The sequence below is a fragment of the Bombus pascuorum genome, chromosome 17 (genome assembly GCF_905332965.1).
Source record: "Bombus pascuorum chromosome 17, iyBomPasc1.1, whole genome shotgun sequence".
Taxonomy (NCBI): Eukaryota; Metazoa; Arthropoda; class Insecta; order Hymenoptera; family Apidae; genus Bombus; species Bombus pascuorum.
The window spans coordinates 1,774,830-1,800,570 of NC_083504.1; the positions used below are offsets into that span (position 1 = coordinate 1,774,830).

At 34.5% G+C, this 25,741-nt stretch overlaps 3 protein-coding genes and 1 long non-coding RNA gene across 7 annotated transcripts in view; 1 reads left to right on the plus strand and 3 right to left on the minus strand.

The window, feature by feature from the left end:
- Positions 1-19,227, plus strand: part of LOC132915479 (uncharacterized) — a 76,346-nt gene extending 57,119 nt beyond the window's left edge. For all 3 annotated transcript variants that reach the window (XM_060975305.1, XM_060975304.1, XM_060975306.1), the window contains exons 3-7: positions 2,787-2,958; positions 10,911-10,972; positions 11,199-11,331; positions 11,572-11,680; positions 13,338-19,227. In XM_060975305.1, coding sequence (XP_060831288.1) covers positions 2,787-2,958; positions 10,911-10,972; positions 11,199-11,331; positions 11,572-11,680; positions 13,338-13,436 — 575 coding nt within the window. In that variant the 3' untranslated portion in view covers positions 13,437-19,227. The remainder of the gene's footprint in view (positions 1-2,786; positions 2,959-10,910; positions 10,973-11,198; positions 11,332-11,571; positions 11,681-13,337) is intronic.
- LOC132915480 (serine/arginine repetitive matrix protein 1-like) overlaps positions 1-25,741 on the minus strand; it is a 109,737-nt gene that overhangs the window by 79,715 nt on the left and 4,281 nt on the right. The gene's annotated exons all lie outside the window — the stretch shown is intronic.
- Positions 10,659-13,453, minus strand: LOC132915536 (uncharacterized). The gene is made up of 2 exons (XR_009659887.1): positions 13,316-13,453; positions 10,659-11,932 (listed from the first exon to the last, which is right to left on the minus strand). It is a non-coding gene; the product is annotated as an uncharacterized LOC132915536 (long non-coding RNA).
- Positions 19,885-25,365, minus strand: LOC132915526 (uncharacterized). Its single transcript, XM_060975405.1, has 14 exons — positions 25,200-25,365; positions 24,846-24,916; positions 24,618-24,756; positions 24,345-24,522; positions 24,165-24,266; positions 23,784-24,074; positions 21,555-23,714; positions 21,369-21,483; positions 21,093-21,297; positions 20,827-21,013; positions 20,594-20,752; positions 20,381-20,533; positions 20,215-20,307; positions 19,885-20,130 (listed from the first exon to the last, which is right to left on the minus strand). The coding sequence occupies exons 1-14, from the start codon at positions 25,242-25,244 to the stop codon at positions 19,901-19,903; spliced, it is 4,128 nt and encodes a 1,375-aa protein (XP_060831388.1). The 5' UTR covers positions 25,245-25,365; the 3' UTR covers positions 19,885-19,900.

Here is a 25,741-nt window from a genome sequence, read left to right on the forward strand (position 1 = left end):
AAAGTGGAAGTTTGCAAGAAGCCAAATATTTTCCCAAATAAGCGGGCATTTCTCTCTGTTAAACTCTGCAATCTTCAACTAACTGTGTCCAATAAATGGTTCCTTTTCGAGACCATAGTTGCCAATACAATTTCAATCGCGTCATTTACAATTATGTATTCTTATGGTGAATAAAAGGTCGTTCAGACACGTTCAGTCAAATGGCAACTAACTTTAGCAACTTGGCGTGTGCCAAAATTTAGTGGGTTAGTTTAGTAAAACGTGTTGGTAGTTTAGTCAAGTGGCAAGTAATTTAGCAATTTACCCTGTATGGACACTAAAATGTAATCAAGTAGTTTAGTAAAACGATTTCGTCGTTTATGTTCTTTACGACCTTCCAAAAATGTCATTCTTTTTTGCCCATTTCAAACAATTTCCGAAATGGCCCGGAAAATAGTTTATGACTAAAGGATTACCAAATGTCCTGGTTTCAAAAGATGGAAATCTCAAGAGCGACCAGGTGCAGTGTACTTGACCAGAAAATCTAGAAGTTTCAATCTATTTCGAATCTGTTGAACGTGTTTGAACGGGCCTTGATGTTTATACAAATAACAGTGGATAAATTCCACTGTAAATTTGATGTACGCGTTTTTAAAGGAGAAACACGCGCAGAATCGTGTGACATCGACCGTGTTCGGCGTATTACAAAATTATAACAGGTGACAGATAGAGCGAGGCTCGCATGGCCGGATGCAACGTGCGGTGCGGTTCTGCATAAGAACGTTGCTGCGAAGCTCGTGGCTCCTGGCGCGTCTCTCTTATTACCCGGCGGCCAAGTTTCACGTGGCGTGCGCGAATATTTTCCAACTTTCGAATTGTTCGATGGTATGGCAGATTAATGCGCCGAGCATCGAGTGCCTGACGTTCCATTCGATCCTCCTTGTCCGTAAGGTGACATCGTGTCTCCTGTAAAAAGCATGTACGATCCATTAGCTATGGAAAATGTGGCAAAATGGAATATTTCAGATTTTTGAACCCCAGAATGCGAGCAATCTTTCTGCTAGATTAATCGAAATGAAAACTTACGAAATATTTACGATGATTGAAGCGAAACTTTCGAGCAAATATCGGGATAATCAGGTTTCTCTAACACTTTGACTGCCACGCCGAAATCACATGTTTCGCAGAGGACGCCACGGGAGTGTTTCTTATTCAAAGCATATAATGGCAAAATAATAATAAATTTATGATGTAAGACAACATTCTTCCCCGATGGACCGTTTATCTTATTGGTGGTCACGGGTGACCAACATGGCACCTTGCTAACAGCTGATAGCCACATATTATAACAAGTCTTCGTTTATTTCAACAAACCATTTGCTTTCGTCGTTTCGTCGTGAGCCAAATGTGCAGAATATATCGTTAAAACGTGTAGAAGATATTAGTAAACTGTATTAAGATTATTTTTATGACTTCGACGAAACATTCGGCTGAAATGGTAGAGGTCCGGGAAAAAAACTATGTTTGCGATAAACCAATGGTAGTGTTAGATTACAACAGAGGAAAGTGTGCTGCAGATTTATCAGATCAAATGGTAGCTTATTCTACAGCACATAGAAGAACCCTCAAGTGGTATATAAAATTAGCTTTAGAGTTATTGTTAAATACCTCAATTTCAAACGCGATGATACTCTATAAACAAGCAACAAAAACAAAAACCAAGGTATCAGCTTTTAGAATGGCACTCGCTACGCACCTCGCACAGTGCCATTCACCAGAGCCGTGAAATATTCTTATTCGACAAAGATTGCGACACGAAATGCAGAAGAAAGAAGGGCAAGAGTACCTGGCACGAAAATTCTGCAGAGAGTGGTATAAAAAAAATGTTAAACAGTTAGGATCAAAAATTGCTAAGAATGGGACCAAAAAGGTGACCACCTATCTTCCAGATTGTATTTATGAGCCACATTTATGTCTGAAGTGTTTGAACACAGTGCACCTTTAGATGCAACATTTGTTTTCATTTTTTTTAAATTGATGTTCCAATAAAAATATTTAATTATTCAATGGGCACTTTTTATTTCAAAGTATCTTCTATTTATTTATTTTATATTGAAAATGCCCTAATTGTGAATTTTCATTCAATTTTTACAATTGTAAGAAGCTCAGAAGAGAAGAAGACCAATGACCACCGTAGCGTCACTGGAGAAACCGTGGTGGGCCATATATGACCCACGTGGCAGTCAAAGTGCTAATTACGATTTAATGATACCGATCGGAATGTGTAACGTGACAAAAAAAGATGCCGATGGAGGATAACAGAATGGAAAAAGAACGGTTTTCCAGTTTAGTTTTTATGAGGTACAAGGAACGGAGGGACGATCACTTAGACCGGCTCTAAAATACCGGACCACCCTTTGTGTTTGCCAAACCTGGAAGCCGAAGGAATTTCTAAAGCGGCTATTCGACAATTCGTCTCTCCTTTGTGCCCGATAATAGGATAAACGATGGGTGGCTTTTGGTCGTTACACAACTTAATCGTGCAAATTCACCACCAACACGTTTTCAGCTTTCTCGCTGTGCTTTCATTCATCCATCATTGTGATTTCCTTAATGGACAATGGCTGCTTTGAAAATGCAACCTTTTTACAGTAAATTTCACAGTATATTTCGATGGAATCGACGTGGAAATATTTTTAGTGAAATTAATTTAGTAGAGACGTTTGAAGTGACTGAAACAAGAAACTTGAGAAGGTATGCGCTGGTGATTCTATGGATGATCAATTTTGAATGATTTCTGTTGACAGACGCCTGTTCATCGCGGTCGACGCCGAAACCACGGCCACCGACGCCGACGCCTCGACCGAACATCACATTCCACATGTACACGTGTCCACCGGATTATGCGGAATGGTACTGCTTGAACGGTGCCACATGTTTCACTGTCAAAATCGTCGATTCCCTCCTTTACAATTGTCTGTAAGTACGCCGCTAGTTCATTTCTCTTCCTTCATTTTTATCAGAGAACACTTTTGTATTTCACTAAAAAAATAAAATAGTTAAATTCGAAGATGATATCCTTCTGGCGTTAGCCATCTACGTGTTATTTAGTAATTAAGTTAGAAAAATTTACCAAATGTCCAGCTAGACAAATTATAAAGTACAAATTAAATAATAAAAAAAATTGTTTGCACTTGTTCCGCAAGACGGTAAAAGTTCAAAGAATTTTGTTGGCAACTATGTGATTGCGGATTTTGTCATTACCACCTAATGATAAAATCCGAAATCACTTAGTTGCCAACCTAATATATGAATCGCTTAATCCTACTAATAGATTGAGGTTAGGAATTCTACTGTGCTTAAGTGACTATTGCTATTTATTGCTGTAACACCGTATCATATGAAAATATTATAATAATCTAACATCACGGAATTGGAGCTGAAGCTACATTTAAATTAATCTCATACGAATACAATCAGTTTTCTATATGAATCCGTGATATTAATATCCTTTAATATAAATATCAAGTGTTTTATGATCGAAGAAACTCGAGGTTATAAAAATATCGAATTGCATGTAATATTCAAAGAAACATAAAATATCCAAAGTAAAATATAATTTACGAGTCTTCAGTTGCATTTATTAAAATATGATATTGCATAAAGATCAACGGTCCATTCATAATTTCGCGTTAATTTACTAATTGAAATACTGTATTGATACTACTATAGTGCTTCAAAGTACACAATATAGTACAAAAAGACAATAGCAAGATCTTTTTCCAACAATTGCAATTAACGATACAAATTACCGCATGCTTTTCTTCGACTTGACAACTAAGTGATTGCGGATTTTGTCAATACCACATAACGATAAAATCCGTGATCACTTAGTTGCCAATCCAATACCATACCAACAGACCTTTCACAATCGAATCCGCTATTAACCTTCTGTACAACATTCTACAAGACCTTTCCGAAGGAACCACACACGATCTTCACCTCGAAATGTAATCGTGATGAAAGACCACACGCGCATGAGAATGCAGCCGCAGTATTCTGTGAACGAGACTTAGTTTAATGGCAGATATTCGAATCACCGTTTCATTCGATTCGCATGCTTTTCCTATCCGATAGAAGAACAGCCGTTAACCGATTATTACGTATCGTATCTATCGACTATAGCGCCGTGGTTACCGTTCATTTTATAAATCTACCGTAAACTATGACAATGGCAGGTTACGTTGCAAATTCGAACGCCGTCTATCCCATCGAGCCTTAATTTATACTTTGTTTAACGCGATCGTAGTTCGCCTGGGAAAACGTTACTTCATAGAATATAAAGGAAACACGTAGCGTTTCGTTTGCAGCACCGTTTAGCGTCGTTTTCGCTGATAACCATCGATCGTCGTCCATTCCTGTAATCAACGTTACCTAGTTTCAGGTATTTCTGCGTATCTGTCCCGAGATTGCTTACGTTTAAAGTAACTACACGGGATGATTTACGACCGTGTAACGCAGTGTCCATTTGCGTCTACTTTTCTCCGATTAGCCTGTTCCCAGTTGTATATCCTTTCGAAGCTTTCTATAAACGACATAGAAATTCACTTTGCCAACGCACGATCAAGATTTCTTCGACTTATCGATCGGTTTGCAAACAATCCGCCTTGTGTAGCCGAGTTGGAAACCGACGTCCCATTTACCAGAGGGTCTCATGGAACGATCGCTTTCCAAGAGGAAGCAAAACTATCTCACGGTGGAATGATTGCGACACGGCCGTATCACGCGTGGAATTTCAGCCGCGAAGACGCTTTGGAATATTACGTAATCAGACACACCCTTGGTAAATAGCAGCCAGTTGGAATGATCGTCGAAAATACGGTCGAACGACATGGTTCCTCGCCATTAAATCTATCGATTATCCAAAGAGAATCTGCTACAAAAGAACCAAAAAATATTCAACGTTGTTTCCTAATTCCGCGATGTAAATTTTAACACATTGTTACCGGCCACGAGTAAACTCGTGATGCACTTTTTTCCCGTATCAGCGTTGTTTTCTCAGTGCGCTGTTGGAGATGATACAATACTATTGTTGATCAGCATATCTCAAACTGTGTCTCTCGCTTGTAAGACCAGTCAAGTTGCGTCCTTTGTTGTAAAAACATTGTGAACGGTGACAGAATGTACCAATGAAGAATCTTTCAGTGAATTATACGCTGATTGCCCAACTAATCGTGAATCAAATTGTGGTGACTTGGAAAATGATACTGTATCAGAAGATAGTGAATCTGATATTAGGTCACCAAAATATCATTAAACCTACGTGCGTATTACAATACAATAAGCACAATACAATAAGCAGTATTTTACGAAAAAGTTTAAAGAGATCCAAAAAATTAGCATTTTTTCTGATAAACTGCACCTTGCTCGATACATATAAAATGTACTGTATCTATCTGTCAGAAAATAAAACAAGATACAACAAATTTCTACTGCAAGTAGCTAGAGAATGAACAACTGTGGATTCCAAAGAACGCAGCATTGCACCTGACACTTCTCAAATTTCAAAACAGCTCCTTGTTATAACGATGCACCCTTCAGGCTTTCCGGACAACTAAGAGACCACGTGTTAGAAAAGATAGTCACTGGTAGAAAAACAAATCCGACTAGAGTGTGTAGAGTATGCTGTTCAAAAGGAAAACGCAGCGAAACTAGATATATTTGCAAAAACTGTTGTGTACCACTACACGTAGGTGATTGTTAGACTGTTTATCATAGGAAAAAGAAATATTCAAAAATCAAATTTATTATTTATATTATTTTACTTGCACCTCCAATTACGAAATAATAGTCGGTGACATGAGATAAATTCTCAGTAAAATTGCCGGTCAACAATGTGTTAAAAATTTGTTTACCGACTCGGCACGATTACATCTGCATTACCTTGCTTTACACCTGTGGCGCCACTGACAATAGATGTGCAACTTATTTCAAAGCAATTTCGAAGATTCTTCGCAACGTGATTCCCTGAGGCGACCAGCACGAATTCCCAGAATCTCGAAATGTTCTGGTCGAATGCCCGGCCACGCGTATACTTTCGAATGAAAGGAATCATCGGATTCCCGTGAACATTACACGACAGCCGACTTTTTTCTCGCTCACGCACACCCTCCAGGTTTGAGAATCGCATTGACATCAGCATGGCTGGAACAATTGCAACGGAACCGAAATGGGAAAAGGTGGAAAAAGGGATCACCGCGTTCTTCTTTCGCCATCGTCAACGTTAATCCCCGGTTACGTGCCGATGACACGTACCGAGGAATTCCTACGGAAATCCTATGGAAAGCCATCAATCGTACGAATTGACTCCTTTCTTTGTGGCCATTGCGATGGTCATAAACCGACACTTTCTTTAACAGATTTCTTTTTTTTTTGGCCTTCGAATAGACCGCCCGGTTTGAAAGTTTCGTTGCCGATCGATCCCTGTGAAAACTAGCAAAATAGTCGTTCGGTTAATAGCCTGTTTTTAGAGGTTAAGGTTACACGTGCTATAGTTTGGCATAGAATCTTTTAGAGCATTTGTTTGTTAAACAAGTACAGAGATACGTACGAAAGAACATTATTTATCCTGAATTATTTTTTAAATATATATTAATATTGATTTCATTTTACATAATTCCACTTCTTATAATTTTTCTAACCTTGCTTTACAATCTTCCTAATAAAGGACCATTTTCATATTTAATTGATATTCTGATAATGAAAATATTTTCTGATTCTGATATTCTACCGTGTCAAAGAACCTCAATTTTACATTGTATTTTATCAGCCCTGGAATATCAGTGTCGTTCTATAAAAAACTTGCTGAATTTGATAGTTTCGTTGCCGACCGATTTCTGTAAAAACTAGCAAAATAGTCCATCGGTTAATAGCCTGTTTTTAGAGGTTAAGATTACACGTGCTATAGTTTGGCATAGAATCTTTTAGAGGATTTGTTTGTTAAACGACAGGTACAGAGATGATCGAATTACTTTGTTTTTCTGCGAAAGAACATCATTTATCCAGAATTATTTTATAAATATATATTAACGTTTTATCGACCGATAGTCGATTAATCGGCTTTTTGTCGCCGACGCTTACCGACCGATACCTCATTAATCGGTTTTTTGTCGCCGACGTTTACCGATCGATAGCCTATTAATCGGCTTTTTGTTGCCAATGCTTATCGACTGATAGCCTATTAATCGGTTTCTTGTCACCGATATTTACCGACCGATAGTCTATTAATCGGCTTTTTATCGCCGACAATCTTTCTCATTATTTGAGCAGTAATTTCTTATTTAGTACTAAGGAACCTTGCTCAGTTGCGTCAGTCACCTTGCTCACTTTCTAAGCTTCCACAGTTTTATACCAATTCGAAAAACATACCGTTCGCGATGAACGAAAAGAATGATATTGGAGAGTCTAAACCGAAACAAAGCCGGCGCAAGGGAGAATCTGCGCCTGAGCTGCCGGTCGGACGTGCGTGTGCTGTTGAACAGCTATCGGTCGGTAAAGTGTTAATATTGATTTCATTTTACACATTTCCAATTCTTATAATCTTCTGTTCATGCTTTACAATCCTAATAAAGGACCATTTTCATATTTAACCCAGGACTCTGCTATGTCGATTGTGTTTTTATCTCGACAACTCCTTTGTCGAGTTCCACTCGACATTCTTTCATGTTCACCTTTTTTTATGAAACGTGCGAAAGAAAAGCAGGATTGCATGCTGGAAATAGTTTCAAGATATCATACACTGAAAAATTAGAAAATACAACAATAGTGTGTATAAAACTGGTATTTAAGTGAATTTCTTTCTTCCTTTATTTATTTCAATTCTCTTGTTTTTTAGTTAAAGTAAATTTCAAATAAAACACTTAAAAGCGTTGGTAGCTACTGCTAACGAAATTCAAATAAAATTCCCAGTGCTAAGGGTTAATCGATATTCTGATAGTGAAGATTTTGCCGTGTCAAATAACCTCACTTTTGCACTGTATTTTATCAGCCCTGGAATATCAGTGTCATTCTACAGAAAACATGCTAAATGCAAATTGCTTGCAATAAAAAGTTATTCCTAACCATGATCGAAGAATCTTCTGATAATATCAGGCTTTAATGACGAAGTTTCTAATACAAGAATAAACATTATTCATACACGCGCGCCATGAAATCGTGGACAGTATCTCAATCAGCGTTTCACCGTCCATGCACTTGGCTAACTGGCGAACTTTTTACACTGCGAATAACTCCAATTCATCAGTTTCCATGCAAACGACCGAATACATAGCGAAACGAATAAATAATCGCGTCGGAGGCCGATTGCTCTCGCGAGCATCGTACGTGCTACTTTTTCCTCGTTCGCGCTCCCATAATTTCCGCGGAACGAACAACAGGATTCCGTGAAACGGACGGAGAAAATTCCTGCGGTGGAAAGTGCTGGATAATAAACGTTTCCACTTTCTTGCCGGCATGTGCGCACGCGTTACGAAGACGTAGAGGACATTTGCTAACGAGACCAGTGACCCGGCACTCGACGTCCCACTATTCGCTCTTGTCTCTCGATCTACGTTGATCTGTGGATCGACCAAACTACCTGACAGCTATGAAAAATATATATTTTTGCGTAATTTTCTGCGCCATCTGTAACGAACGTTTGAGATTTGTTCACGTTCAGGCGGTCACGTGTTGGCGCGTTCCAGCGCCCATGACGTCAAATACGAGAAACTCGGAGGAAACTACTAGATTTACGTGATCCGGACGCGCGCAAATCTCTTTTCATCGTCGACACCGGTTATAATTAAGCGCATACTTGAGAAATCTACTGGAAGGCCATTGATTAAATCGATAAGCGGTGCTCTGAAAGTAAGCCACAGTGTAAATTATTACGCCATGTAATCGCGTATACGCGATCTTGCTGCTGCATATAGCGGTTTAATTGCATTTGTGTGCTCTTCTTTTCGTTGTGTAAGGTGTTTAATAATAAGCGTAATATCGATGTAACTACAAGATGTAAGGCTCGTAAACCGTTGCCATTGATAATAGAGCAATTCAATTAGTCTTCTGTCTAAAATTACAATAATTATTAATAATTACTAAAATCACAAGAATATTACTCTATCTATCTTTTTACTCTGTAAACGTTGAAATATTCGATATTACTCGATCACTACAAATTTCATATTTCAGGGCCGGCGCAAGGCAGGTTTTCAGGGGCCCCGCCTAAAATTACCCAATTAAAAAACACCGATTTTAATTAACTTTTTACAGAATGACCATTAACAGATGCAAGATATTTTTGTAATAGCGATGATTCGGTTTAAAGGGCTGAGAAAAATCATGAAAGTTCAGCGTAACTCCGTGGAAACTGCTTCAGATAAAAAAATCCAGGCGCTTTCAGAGAAATGTACTTTTTAGAGAAATTAAACTACATCAATAGGTTTTTGCAAGAGTCATATATGATTACAGATTTTCTACTTTCATTGAATTGTTTTCCCCTTGAAAGCTAATTATGGATGTGAAAAAATATTACTTGGAGTTGTTTAAAAAACTGCTTATAAAAATATATAATATATAACAACATTTGTAGGATTTGAATGTGCGTTCAGGACCCACAGAAGGTCACGCCGGCCCTGCTCTGAGAACGAGTAATTATTTATTGCGCTTGCTCGCATGAGGAAGTATCGAGGCCTTGATACGCTTCAACTTGCACGGCGAGTATCGACGTGTTACGTTATCGATGATAGACACCTTGCACAGCGAATTGGCCGCGTTTCCAACCGAAACTATGGCAAAAGGGGGAAGAGCAGGATCTGTGTCTCTTGGTAGAAGCGACCATGTTAATGTTTCCTTGCGTAGGAGTAACGGAAGCGTTGCTTAACCGTTTTAGTGGCAGCGGTTTTTAAGAATCCGTGTCGGATTGTGCCATGCAGCGCTTCGTTCATTTATTTGCGAGAAATGCCGATCGACGCCATCATGCTGCTCTTTCATTTTCGTTTATGCAGGTAGTTTACGATTATTCGAAAAAAGAAAAGTAATTACCAGAGCAAACTCTGATACGACTGACGACGAGCTATTGGTTTTTTTTTATGTTTATTTATTTTTTTATACATTAATTGTAATTCATTTAAACTATGAATTGCGACGAGCCATTGGCTTGGCAACTAAGTGATTGCGGACTTTCTCATTTGGTGGTAATGTAACAATCCGCAACCACTTAGTTACCAGCGGTTATCTGCGTTTATCGTGCATAGTTATCAACGAGTATGTCTGAAAGACTATAGTGCGTGACCAGGATCTGTCGATCACGTTAATTCAACGATCACAGGTTTCAATTAATTGTAAATGTTGTTGGGGTTAATGTGGATGAAACGAAGCAGAATTCGGCTAATTATTCCGCTCCAAGGGCGAATCATGATTCGGTGGTACCGTTCCATGAAATCGACCGTGAGAATCCTTTTAATTACCGGGTTATTACGAGGCTTGCGTATCGATACGTTCTAAAAGCAATCGTTCCTCTGTACAGTTTTTACCTGTTGCTTACATTCTTTTCTCTTATTTTCCTTGATCTCCTTTTTTATTCCTTCTATCCGTCTTAATTTTGCTCTTCTCTCCTCTTTCTACACGGCTCTCCTATCTCCTTTTGCGCTTTTCTGTTAATAATTAAGTGTACTAATTGGGTGGTTCGAGCCATCGCGTACCTATCTGATTAATGCCCGATACTAAAAGCGGTTCGTGCCTAAAGAGTACGTTTTATAGCTTCCTGGATTTCTTGCCGCGTTTTACGGAAGTGCCGCGTACGAACAATAAAGTACCGACATGCATTCTACCACTCTTTTATCCGGCCGATGTACAACACTGTACCTAACCAGGTTCGCTTTCTTTTCTTGCAGATGCGCCAACGGTTATATCGGGCAGAGATGCGAGTTTAAGGATTTAGATGGTTCCTATTTACGTAAGTATCTGCCGTTCTCGATTCTCTTGTTGTATTCCTGGTCGCCGCGACCAGATAGTTTTATTCCATTCTAGAGTCATGCTACATAGCAAGAGCCGAGTATAATGCACTGGGTACAATGTAAATTCAACGAACTGCCTTGTTCAATCTGCAACGCGTGTTAGAGGCAGTCCTAAGGGACAAGAAGCTGTGTCCGGTGACTAGGAAAGTGACGTTTTTGTTACAGCTTCCCGGCAACGTGTAATGTTGGAGACAGCCAGCATCGCCGGTGGTGCCACGATAGCAGTATTCCTGGTCGTTATCATTTGCATAGCGGCTTACATCCACTGTAAGCGAAAGCAAAAGGAATTACGGTCGAGGTATGTAGTTTCTTCTTTTATCATTATGAATTTGTCTTCGTCTATTTATTTATAGCCTTCCTTTCTTATCTTTCCCTCACCTAGAATGATGAAAGTGATAATTAAAGTAGATTGATGATTTAGACATGGTTGATATTTAGATGGATTATAAAAAAGCTAATTCTCGTTCATTTCATAAATCTTGCATGGTGCTTGATGAATGCACAAATTTCACATTCGACGTTATTTCTGTGCCAACAGTAATTGCGTCGACACGGTGGATGGTCCTGGCCGAGATCCGGAGTTAAGGCCGTTTAGCAACCGCAGCCGCCCCCTCATGATCTTCACGAACAAGACTCTTAATAGCTCGGTAAGTGTAGCACGCGTGCACCTGTATCGATACTCCTATGATTTCGTATCTTACCACGCTTCACATAGCCTGCGGATATCTCCCGGTAGGAATTTTTCCTCAGTGAAATTTTTCTATACGCATTTTCCAAAGCTCGCATATTATTATTTGCGAATCTGTATCAGCTATACTTTGGACACGATTTTTTAACAATTGCCGTGTCGTACAAAGTACCAAAGATCTGATGCTTGCATCGTTTAATAATATTTCCATCTATAAAAATAAATTATATATATATAATACTATATTATGTTTTATATAATATAATTATTTATATATTTAATAAACACGTAAATATATATATAAATGTTTCCCAGGATATATTTATATATAAATATATATCTCAAGAGTTAAGAATAATAATATTTTATATAAATTATTGTATATGTATAATTAATTATATTTCAATTACTTCTTTTCAATTTATTATTTAAATATATATATATATGAATTTAAATTGTATGTTATCTAAATATATATATTTAGATTTATAAATATATATAATATAACAAAACCAACTTTTCCCAATTTTTTCAATTTTTTTTTTTTAACTTGCCAAAGTTATCCATTTTTTTTTTAAATTTGACAATTTTATCCAATTTTAATAAAATTTACATTTTTAATAAAATAAATTTAAATAAAAAGAAATGTAAATTACCATTTAATTTTATATAATTTTATTTAAAAAAAAATTTTTTTCTATTTAAAAAAGAATGGAAATTACCAATATAATAATCATAATCAATATTATAATAAGTTAACTAATTAATTAATTAATTTATATATATATATACCTATATATAATAAAGTCAGTTTTTCCTATTTTTTTTCAATCTTTTTAAAAATTTGCAAATGTTATTCAACCTTTTTAAAAAATTTGCCAATTTTATCCAATTTTTTGACAAAATTTATTAAACTATATAATTTTTTTTCAAAATTTTATTTAAACTTTTAAAAACTGTAAAGAATAATAAATTATTCATAAAAATAAATAGTAATTTCCATGTTTTTCATTTTAAAGAAAAATGGAAATTGCTATTTAATTTCAATTAATTAAAAAAAATTAATTTTAATTAATTTAAATTAATTAAAAAAAATGGAAACTTCCAACATAATAATCATAATCAATATTATAATAAATAAATAAATTAATATATATATATATACACCTATATATAATAAAATCAGTTTTTCCCAACTTTTTCAATCTTTTTAAAAATTTGCTAATGTTATGCAACTTTTTTAAAAAATTTGACAATTTTATCCAATTTTTTGACGAAATGTATCAAATTATATAGTTTTTCAAAATTTTATTTAAACTTTTAAAAACTATAAAATAATAAATTATTCATAAAATTATGTAAAATTAAATAGTAATTTCCATGTTTTTAATTTTAAAGAAAAATGAAAATTGCTATTTAATTTTAATTAATTTAAATTAAATTTAAAAGAATGAAAATTGCCTGTATAATAATCATAATCAATATTATAATTAATTAATTAAGTAATTAATTAAAAAAAAAATATATATATATATATAGTATTACATGGAGAGAATGATTGATCAGAGAAAGTAAAAACTTGTTCGTTAAGAACCTTTCGTTCGTGGTGTTCTCAGGCGGCGATAGAGCAGACGAGAATGCCCGGATGGAACTGCCCGGAAGCGGAGTCAATGAGAATGGCGTCCATCAGCGAAGGCAAACGTTCCAATCAATGATAGAGTCAGTCCGGTGCCTAATTCCACTACACGAACCAAGGCGTCCAGCGTAGAGATCACCGACACCACGTCGACGGAAGGGAATCACTTTCACCCAGCTGCTTTCTGTCTCCGTCCATGGACTACGTTCTCGCGGTGACGTATCAGAGAGGAAGGAAGAGAGAAAAAAGATCCATTGTGAACGTATTGCTCGACGATCGTGTGCGACTTTGAAGAGCCTAGCTTCGTCGTAATTCAATGTTTATTTGTGCCTGAATTATCCGGTCGACGAGTTTCTTGCATCGTTAAGAATCGTTTGAAGAGGAAGATCGTTTAGCCCGAGTTCGAGCCGTGCGTTTCTTCACAATGGAAGATCTCGTTGGCAAGACAGCAAGAGACGATCTCTTTGGCAGCTGAAAAAATCGATACGTGGACGGGGTCCTCGAGATCGATGATTCGCGCGAGATGTAGAAAAGCGTAGGATTAAAAAGGAAGTACGTAGCCGGTAACTTTAAATAGCTGGACCTGAACAGCTGGAAGAACAAAGGACAAGAAAGTAGACAAGAAGGCAAGCTTAAAAATAAAGCCTCTGCTGAATAGGTGACTCTCTTAATAGAAAGAAAAAGTAGAGAAGAGAGAGAGGAGAAGAGAAAAGAAGCATTTAGCGCGAACGTAACGGAGAAGAAGCATAAGTAATTTGTTCCTATCGGAGATACGAGATAGTTTAGAGCAGACAATAATAACCGGAGAATAATTACATAATGTTATTAGCATCGGTTAAGATAAATGTACCAGTTAAGTTTCGACGAATAATCGTCTGCTAAGTAGAAACAATGCTCGTCGTAGAATATATTTCGTCGATTTTAATCGAGAAAACGCGCGGAAATAAGTCCCCTCCCCTGGATTTCACTGCTTTATTTTCTTCTTCTTTTCCACAAACTCCTGTTTTCTCTATGTCCGATTTCGTTCGCTTCTTTTTTCCGTATCCTCGCGCAGATATCGATCTTTCGATTCCGAGTTCCGAGTTCAGCACAAGTTTCTTATAAATCACTGAAACGCAGAAAATAGAACGATTCACGTATCAGAAGCGTTAGCAGATGCAAAGTATTCTAAATCGTTGGATGTCAGACAATTTCTCTTCTTCTACACTGGTTAATCCGGAAGGGAAGAAATTCGAAAATTCTAACCGTTCCTGTCGTTCAGTTTTCTTTCTTTCAATGTGCCGAATCGTCACGAAAGTTATGCGTCACAGCGATAATACAACGTTGATTCGCGTGACGGGCCAAAACTTGATCATATAAGTGTGTTTCACTGTAAAATGTTCGTTCAATACAGACGTAATTATTTATTGGAAAGTTTTCGTTAAGTATATGTATTTTTTGTCCGCACAATGCCGTATGTGTAACTTCATTTAAATTCGTAATATAATTTAAATTCGGGTGGTAGGCGTTGGCGATTGTGAACGCCCTAATATGGTGAAAAAAGAAAAGAAACCGAACTCGAGGATGGTGTCTCTGTGCGGCGTTAAAACCTAGCGAAAAAAAAGTAAGCCTCGTTGTAATATTCGTTAGATCGTCGATAAAAGTCGATTGAATTCTCGAAGACGAATGCACGAGTCGCGGTGGCGTTGATAACGACCGTGTTGATCGATCGATTAATGTCGGAATCGAGCGCGCTGCAGAGCAAATCTCTGTTCCTCGCCTCTCCTCTTGTAAATAGTAAATTATCCACATAGGGCCAGCCGATTCGTTTTCCGTTAAATTTATCGCAAGAAGGATTGGGCCGTTGTAGCGGACAAACTACAATTATGACGACGCTGGTCGACAGCGAGTTCCCATTTCTTTACGGTGACCACTGACAAATAAATTTATCGGGCAACGAGTCGACCGGATGACAGAGTCGATTGTTCGCGCGGCGTGCTCCTCCCAATATAACCGATAGAACTATCTCCATTCTTCTTTCGAATTTTGAAAGGAGTCGAGGATTCGTTTAAAACGATCGTTGTCGAACGCTACCGCGACGCCATCTTAAAAAGTTCACGAAGAAACACGATATGTTATTTGTTTGGTCGATCATAACCTAACACCCTGCAAGGATCGATCCTGTATTCGATGATGATTTGTACATTTGTAGATACTGTGCCGTGGAGTGAAGAAGCTTCCAAACGCTTTGAAGAAACAGAAAATGAATCGTCTAGTATACTTTTGTGTAACGTGTACGAATAATGTGTGTCGCGCGATCATGACCCGACGACGCTTTCGTTTCTTTGCTCGGCCACGAGCCTCGTGTTTTCTCTTTCGTTATGAAGTTTCAAAACTTGAATGACTTACAAAACGTCGTAGAGATACAGTAAGAGCTGATGCTCTTTCTGCACAACGAAAATCGGGAAGAAGAGTCGAAAGAAAGAAACGAAGGAGAAAACGGTAGAATATGCATACGTACGTAGAATTAGAAAACGAGATAGGTTCCGAGGCGAGAAACGCGTGAAGCTAGGTGGCCTAATGTGTATTTCTTTTCTTTTTTTTATTTTCTGTTACGGGCACGAATTCGAATCGTAAACGTACGCTGTAATTTATTATAAATAGTCGTAATTATCGTGAAGAAATCGTAGCGTGAAAATGGAAAAACTCTAATTTAATTATTCCCCGATCTTACTTCTCTCGTAACTTTGTACTTGGTTCCTAATTTATTCTTATATTATTTTCTTTCCTCTAATTATTAATTACCACGATTATTATTATTAACTTACTAATTTACGATCATTAATTGCGATCATTTAATTATTCTCCTTTTATTATTATTATCGAACCACGATTAATCAATTTATTCCTAATATTACCGCGTATTATTTGGTTAACACGATATCTTTTAAGGACACTTATTATTTATAAACGAACGAACGAACGAGAGAGAGAGAGAAAAAGTTATGTAAAAAAAAGAAAAAGAACGAAGAGAAAAAAGCACGCAATTTCCGACGCAAGTGCGCCTGTGAAAACCGCATAAGACTCGACGAAAAGCTTGCGTTCCGACATTGCACAGGCATTCGTTGAATATCGTAGTATCTGTGTTGTTCTTCAATCGACAAAGCCATTTTCCTACAATTCATTCAGCCAGCACACACAGGTTTTTTTCCATAAATGCAATTTAATAATTCACGCAATCGTCGAATCAACTTCTAAACACAGTTCCACTGAATGTTCGAGTAATCGCTTCTAACGGTCGTAGCTGGTTCCTTGTAATTCTTCTAATTGATCGTATTGCGTTTCGAAACGCATCAACGTGCATCGTGAGATCGATTACTCGAACCCGTTGGTTCCGAACAATTGAGCAACGAATGGCAGATTGTTGAACACGGAGAATCTTTGAAACGTTTCATACGGGAGCGATCGCAAGACAAAAGAGATTCGTAGGTAGACTTCGATTGTCAGCTTCTAAACGTTAAAGTATCGTCACGACCGAGTGATTGCTTGACCACGATTAATTCCTTTTCCTTTTTTTTTTTTTTTTTTTTTTTTTTTTTTTTAAATTTACATCCTGTCAGTCATCGAGGGAAAACATGACTTTAATTTTTGCCGAAAAATCGTCGAAAGGAAAAATAAATAAACCAGAGAGAATCATCGTCGGGGGCAATGACTTGGGCTTGTGACTTAGTGATCGTTTAAGCGTAGACAGTGGTAGCATTTTAGTACATCAGACAGCGCTGTAGCCGTGTATCGCGAAGATCAAGACGAAGAAGAGAACCGAAGGGAGGGAAAGAATAAGAAAAAAAGCAGACACGAGAAGGATACGTTGCATTGAGGTCGAGAGAAAGAGAAAGAAACAGAGAAAGAAAAACAGCTAAACGACGCGAAGAAATTTCGGTGAATTTTTCTTTTGGGTCAGCGTGGTCAGAAAGGTCTTATCCTAGGAGAGAGACCCGACGGAAATGGTTTGTTCCACTGACCGGTCGATCGAAATCGACTCGAGGGCACTGGAATCACGAAATTCTTGGTGGAGCCCGATCATTCCGATCGACGATTGGTCAACTCTACCGTCGGCGACCGTCGCTCAGCCCGTTCGTATCCTCTTCTTTCCTTTGTTTTCTCTTGTTTGCTTCTTGCTTTTCCGTTTCCGTTTCTTCTTAATATTCTGTTTTTCCTTTCTTTTTTCTTTCTGTTTTCCTTTATTTGTTTTAATTTTTAATTTCCGGACGGAAATCTTCGCGCTCAGACGACACGCGAAAGGTCTCCAAGTGAAATTTGTTTCTTTTTTTCGTGAATTGCGTGCGCTTTATGACGGCGGATGGTAGGTACCCCGTCCGACATACCAAATCCGTACTTTCTGTCGCGATATATGCTGTTCGTTGTAAATGTACCAAAGACAATGTCGATTAACTGACAAAATAAAGGTAGTTTATTTATAAAAATATGTGAAGAAGAATGAAAAAAAAAAAAAAAGAAAGAAAGAAAATGATAGAGAGAAAGGAGCGGTATGCACGCGGATAACGCGTGTATGATCTGCTTCGAAAAAATCGAACGGTAAGAACAATGAACGAATATAACGGGGATTATATAGTTAACAAGAGTTATCTATCCAAAGGAAAAATGCTGCTAAAGTGTCATTTAGCTAGACGAGATATTGATCATTGGATTCGCAATGTTGCATCGAAACATTGTTATTATTTTTGTAAAGAAACTATGTACATGTATTAACTTAGCGTGCTCTGCGTATGGAAGCTTACGATATGTTGATTATTATTACTATTATTATTATTATTATTGCTATTATTATTTCTATTATTATTATTATTTCTATTATTATTATTATTGCTATTATTATCTATTTTTATTATTATCTATTATTATTACGATTATTATTATATTGAAAGGAATAAAAACTTGTACTCTTGTTTCCCGAAATGGTTAAGTAGTATAAATAACGAGATCGTACGTTGCTGCAATCATCCTTTAAACTTTAAATACTTTCCCGCCATTCTTCACTGATTGTTCCATAGGCTGCGCCACCGTCCTTCGCGTCCCTTCCCATGCAATTAGATGGTAATACGTCAGGCAAATACGTGATTATAGTTGTTTAAAAAATTCTAGAACGTTTATCCTTGTATTTAAAAGAAGGAAAAAGTAAAAGAATTGAAAAATGACATATATATATATAATATAATATATATATATATAAATAATATATATAAACATGACGTACTAAGTTTCACCAAAGAGAGCACAATATTTAAACCTTATTTTTCGAATTTGATCACGCAGTAGTTCCAGCGTAGATTTGATCACCGCGAAACGTGTAATCTACGCATCGAAAAATGTTATATTTAAAATATTTCGTGTTTGAATTAGTGTCTGTGTATATTAATTCAATGACAAATTGTTCAAAGAATCATTAAATTTGCAATGACATTAAACAATTCGCGAACCTACAAATTTTTTGTGGAAACTGGTCTGGTGTTTCAGCATCTATCTCACTTTAATGGCATTCTTCAATGCAATGCGTTTGGTTGGTGTCAGATATGCTATAGTAATACTAGTGTACATGTTAGTGAAATAGTGGAAAAATAATGATAACAGTTGGAGTTATTAAAAGCTGAATTTGTAACATCCATACATGATTGGGAAGATGGAATTTCAAAGAAACATTAAGGCTATGCAGACCAAGAACCATCGACCTATATAAATAGATATACCTCCTAATTATAATTTAATTATAAATATTCAGTTGATCTAATTAATATTTCATCTTATTACATCTTTGCTAGTATCTCCTGTGTTTGAAAAATATGATATAATAAAAATTATATAATTAAAATTTACTTGATATGAAACAGCTTAAATCCTTTATCTGAGTTTTATTTAAAATATTTTTAGGGAATTACCATTCGAAAGACAAAATGATTTTTTTTCTATTCTCTGATTCTACCTGTAGGTAAAATAAAAGGAAATAGAAAGTAAAGACATTTACATGAAACATTAAGTGCAAACAAAGCTTCGTTAATCAGTTTATGGAAGCATGTTTATTTCACATACGAAATGGCTTCTTTGGCTTATCAAAATTATGTTATCAGTTGGAGTCTTCTATATGCCACGTATATACATACATAATACAATACTTAAAAAAATTATCACTTAAAATATCATACAGTTTGACAATTAAAAAAAGGGAATTCCAGAGTCAATTAAAAGAGTCAGTAATTTGTTACACTATGCATATAGAAATAACAAAGAAAACATTATTTCTGTTTTTTAGGATCATGTAACAAAACGTCATAAAAAGAACTGATAATAATAGCCGTGATTAATAGAATAACACGATCTTTGATTAAACAAAAAATTAAATAAATTCGAAATTAGCTTAACCTTAATGGAAAAACCTAAATGTGTTTAAGAATAATGGAAAAATTTAGAGTTTTGAATAATCTAAATTATCTTACAATAAATATCACACGATTTCCCGATTTGTATTACTAATATTAAAAGAACTATGCATTACGTTTTATTTTTTTTCGAAGTAACGATCAGTTGTCTGTTTTTTCTTAAATAAGCCCTCCAAAAATCTGAGTTACGCGTATTAAATAATCCACTGATTTGTTCTATAGTTCGAACATGCAATGGCACAGATGGAATCCACTTTAACGTATTCTGTATCACTTTATCAAATTTATGCCTCGATAAACTCAACAATGCTGAGAAAACTCCTTCTTTTTGCTCATCCGATCCTAGTTAAAAATATTAATTGTTTGTTAATAACTGAATTTCCTATTACATTTAAAACATGAATAAAATAAATAATAATGGTATACCTTCATCGGAATTGATTAAATCGCACAGTTGTTCTACAATTTGACCAACTAAATTATCTTTATCTTCTATTGGGAATGCACGCATCAAATTACCTGCATTTACGAGTATTGTAGTGGAAGTTATAATTTAAATATTTAAATGGAGTTTATTAAATTTTAAATTTACCTAATAAAAAAAACGCTCGATATGTGCTCGGAAATTTCTTGTTAATTATCATAGATAACAATGCACCCTTAACAATGTTCGTGTACGTCCATGTAGCTCCTTCTCTTTTTGCAAGAAGTATAACAGCGATTTCTACTTCACTATCATTTCTTTCTACAAATTGATCAAATTATATTTAGGCAATAAATTAAAAGTATTATTATTGTTTCTTACCTTGAAGTGCAGTCAAAAGTTCTTTGAGCAAATCTTTCGATAATGTTCCCATTGGATATTTGTAGTACATTGACACCAAATTTTTTAAAGCATAAAGTTTAGGGTAGTCTTTAGCTTGCTGTGTCATAATTAAATGTGCCATACATTTTGGCAATAATCCTGTATACATAATAAAGAGTTACAATAATGAAATAAAAATTTGATTTTGAAATGATTTAAAAAAATACACATACTATTAGTACTTGTTTCATTATTTGGAAATATTTCTGGCCAACAAGTGAATACTGTATATAAAATAAGTATTGCATGTACTCCCAAACAATACAAAGCATCGCAACAAAATATCCTCATTTTTTCTCGATCCTTTTTAATTCGTGCTAAAACTGTATACATTCTAGCAAGAGATTGTAACACATGTCTCTAAACATAAAATTAATTAATTATTAATTGAATTCATTAATTTTGCATTACGTATGAAAATAGTAGTGAAAAGCCAAACCTCTATTGCTTGGTTAAATCTAAAAAGTTTGTACTCTATGCCAACTTGAACGAATTGAAATATAGTGGGATCTGATTTTTCTAGGTCAATTAATAATGCTGCTATTCTTTGCTGTGCTTTCGTCATTAACGGTGCAGGTGGTGTATAATGATTATCTAAATTTTTGTTATGTTCCTGTTCTGTGCTTAAGAATTCTATAATTCCTCTAAATTCATATGATATATGTTAGTAATTAGTCATATTAAAAATTAATTACAAATATGATGTGATACTAACTTAGCTATAATACGAGAACTACAGGTAAATTGCAGTTTTTCAATCACATCCCAATGTATGGAATTCTGCCAATCATTATCTACCAGTCTTTGTAATTGTTTACTGACGAATTTATCTAAAATAAATAAAGCATATTTTAGATAATCCCACATGTTTTAAAAAATCTGTTAGCAGAAATAATCTTACCTGCCATTAGGCCGATATGTAAAAATTTTTTATTATGCATATTCTTATTTTTCTTAGTTGGATTATCATTAATATGTTTTTGCAATATTTTAAGTAGACCGTACGATTTTAGTTCATGTTTTATAGCAGACTCATCCTGTGTAATACAAACATTCGTGCGTGTTATTTCTTCAATACATAAATTCCTTTCACTTATATTATTTATCTCTGAAGTATCAGTGGAAGACATGTCATTGAAATTTAATAATTCTTGTTTGCTCATAGTATCTGTTTTGTTGATTTCTCTTAGAGAATCTTCATCTAGAGAATTATTTTCACATACATATTTCAAATGTTCGTCATTCTTATTCGAATCAGTCATTTTCTCATCCAATTCGATTATCTCTTCCAAAGAATTAGTATTGTGTGTAGTATCAAGTAGACTATACCTATTATTTGTTTCGAATGTTATGTTTGTGTCTTGTAAATTTTTAATATCGGTAACTGCTATTTTGTGAACAGGATCTCCTACAATATTTTCAGTACTACTAGAATGTGCCTTCGAAGAAATTAATTGAGTTTCTTGTATATTATTACCACAAATTTTTTGTAACTCATTATTATCCCCTTTCAATTCATTTAAATCAGTATAGTTGGCATTTTCTAAATCTTTTACTAATTGTTTCTTGAACTCTGGAACATCGTTTAATTTCTTTCGTTTAATCACTGTGTTCTTAGGTACGTGTGCAATGCGAGGTTTCTTTTTAGGTATATAATCATCCTTTTTGACTACTCCAGAATTATTGTCTAAAGCTTTTTGTTTTTCAGATATATTACCATTTTCATGCTCATAATTGTGCATATCTTGATGTTCCAACGCATTTTGACATGTGTTCATGATTTTACTATTCTTCTTTAAATTTTTTATTTTTTCCAACAACTTTAATCGAACAACGGATTTTTTAAATTCGCTTTCACCCACTTTCCTTTTCTTTGTAGAATTGTCAATATTAAAATTATTTGTTTCAATCTGAGGTATTAAACTATCAGATTGTGGCATTTCTAACATGTCTATATTTAAAGTATTAGTTTTTTCAGTTGGTTTATTCAATTTTACTAAATGTGATACGTGTACTACTTTTATTGGTGATTCGTTTACCGGTTTAATATGCTCAATAGAACATGATTCATTTTCTATCGCGCTTTTATGCTCTGTTAGTGTCGAATATATGTCCATATTTCCTTCAGATCGGATCAGTTTACCAGATTCAATAGTATCCGATAATATTCCTGAATCAGTTTCACCTCCTACAGACTTACTACATTCAACCAAATTTCGTACTATTTTTGCTTCAGCTTCGTTTCTATTCGTATGATCAGAATTTAAAGACAAGTTAGATTCTCTTATACGTAATATGCTTTTAGATTGTACATTAATATTTGTTTTACTGTCACCAGTCAACTCTTCTATGTCTTCTGTACTATGTAACAAATTATCAGATTTTCTGAGAAACGAATGTCGATACTTACACTTCTTAGGCTTTTTCTTAGAAGTTCGTTCAGTTTTGTTAACAATTGATTCAATTTTCCAAAAACCAGTATGCACGTTTTGTAGCCTTTTGCATTTCAATCGAGATAATTTCGTCAATGTTTTATACCTATTCAATTTTTTTGTTTCTTTTCTTCTGTAAGCATCCATCAGTTTTCTTAAATTACTGAAATTAAATTGTGTAGAGTTATTTATATCATACATACTACAAGCATTTATATGATGATGCTGACAACAACTATTGCTTTGATTTAAGCTCTTTTTATTTAATTTCTCCTGCATCTTCATTTTCATTTCCAACGTATCGATTCTTTTTTGTAACGATAACATAATCGAAAACGAAGGCGTTACCATATTCTCACAATGATTATCCTGATTAGTTGTATTCGAATCTGTCCTTGATAACGGATTAAGTGGCGTCGATCCGATATAGTATGTACTTGGATCTATTAAATTCGATGTCAGAGGAAAGGTATTACAATAGTCTGAGCGACCTAACGAAATAGTATGGGGCGTTAATAGACTTGTTGAAATGAACTCTACACGACTGTTCTGGTTCGGTAAATGCTGCGAAGAAGTGTCTGATAATGTCGACAACGTTTCAATTTTACATCTTTGTCCATTCTTTATATCTAAAGATATATGAAATTATTAAAATATATTTCACATAAACGAGCACTGTCAATATTTCAATGTTTTACCTATTGAAGGTTGTAATGGAGATGGAGATCTTAATGGTGGAGGTGGAAATCTTTTTGGTGGAGATTCAATCTTTTCAATAAGTTTTGGACATGAATTACTCATAATGTTGCATATTTTTTCAATAGGAGGTGGATCTAACAAAACACAGCACTTGTCACAATATATAGGATACATGTTATCTTTGCTATTATACAAATCGTCGGTTGATACGCTTTTATGTGCAACTTTCGGATTTTGCATTATTGTATTTGTAGTCAATGTATTAGTTCCAATATCCTGTAACTTTGGTTCTATAAAATAAATTGGATTTAAAATATTAAATTATTATTAAAAAATATTTTTAAATTAATTATATTAATTCTCTAATTAAATTAACTTACTATTTTCATTTTCTATAGAAATTTTCTTTCCTATCTTTTTCTTTTTTGTAGAATAGGATCTTTTTACATTTTTTAACTCCTGTTCCAATTCCTTGATTCTTACTGCAAGAGATAATCAAAGCTTAGTAAAGTAGCTTAGTAAAGCTACATAGAATATTTAAATCCACTTTATAAAATTACATTGAAGTGAGGATTTTTCTAAGTCATATTGTATTCTCTTGTGATTTTGATCTTCTTCTATGTCCTTTATTTTACATATTAATTGTTGTATATGCTGCTGATCAGCTGCTGCCTTGATATTAGCTTCATTTATTTGGGTAGTCATAGTTTCAATACTTTTTTTATACTCTGTATTTTGCTGAGAATTATATATTAATAATGCATGACTAAGAGGAAGAAAGGTAATCTTTTGCAGGATAAGTATTTTATATTTACATATATTCTTTTACTTACAAGTTCAAATTTAATAAGTTTTGATAAAGTAGAATTATAATTAAATGTTACTTCTTTCCCATATTTATTTGATGTATCTAGATCTTTCTTTAGTTGTTCACATTCTTTTATTTTATCATTATATTTTTTGATTAATTCACTAAAAATAAGCATTTTGTTAATATTAATTAAAAATGATGACAGATGTAAATATATAAAAATACACAATTAATATGTTAATTTACTTACTGAGTTCCAGTAATTCTCTTTTTTAACAATAAATAGGACTGCGTTAATTTGTCTATATTAGAAATATCCACCTTAGATGAAATAAATAACAATCGACAATTAAATTTAATAAGAATCAGAATTTAAAAATAGCATAACAATAAATTTTATTAGTAAATATTTCATATTAAACTCATATTAAAGTGATGTATTTCATTTGACTAGAGTCTTAGATTAGAGTTGATTAAAGTTCAAATTAAATTTTTATTAACTAATAACATAGAATTAAACGGTATTATAACCTCAAACTAACCTAAATAGTCGATAGTATTAAATTCGATTTAAAGTAAAAACTTCTGAGAATAAAATACTCACTTGAGCAGTTTCATCTGTTTTTAAATCCGAAAGATTATCGTTCATGGTAATTAGACTGACAATTAGTACTATTTATTTTAAAATTATTTATATTTTTGAACGCCGATCAAGAAACACGTTTATGCGGCGTTCAGTTTGATGTTTACAGTTCTGGCTAGGGACCCTAACATTTATGACATAAAATTTTTATATAATGTAACGACATTATATACAGGTAAAAAGATTATATACAAGTGTAAAAGATTTTTATACGTATTATAATATAATATATATATATATAGAAAAGTATAAATTAATAATATTAATAAGTATTCTTTTAACAGTAATACCTTTTACGGTGTTTTTGTATACTCACGCAGTTTTGTATGTTTTTATAATAATGAACTTTTAATAGTATTATGTTATATTAGGCATAAATTTTAATATAGATATGTACATATTTCCTTTTCCAAGATACAATATGACAATTATGACTTTTCAATACACTCGAAATCTGCCGCGCGTTTTCTTGTTAAATTTTGCGCATCGCCTCACTCCGTTCA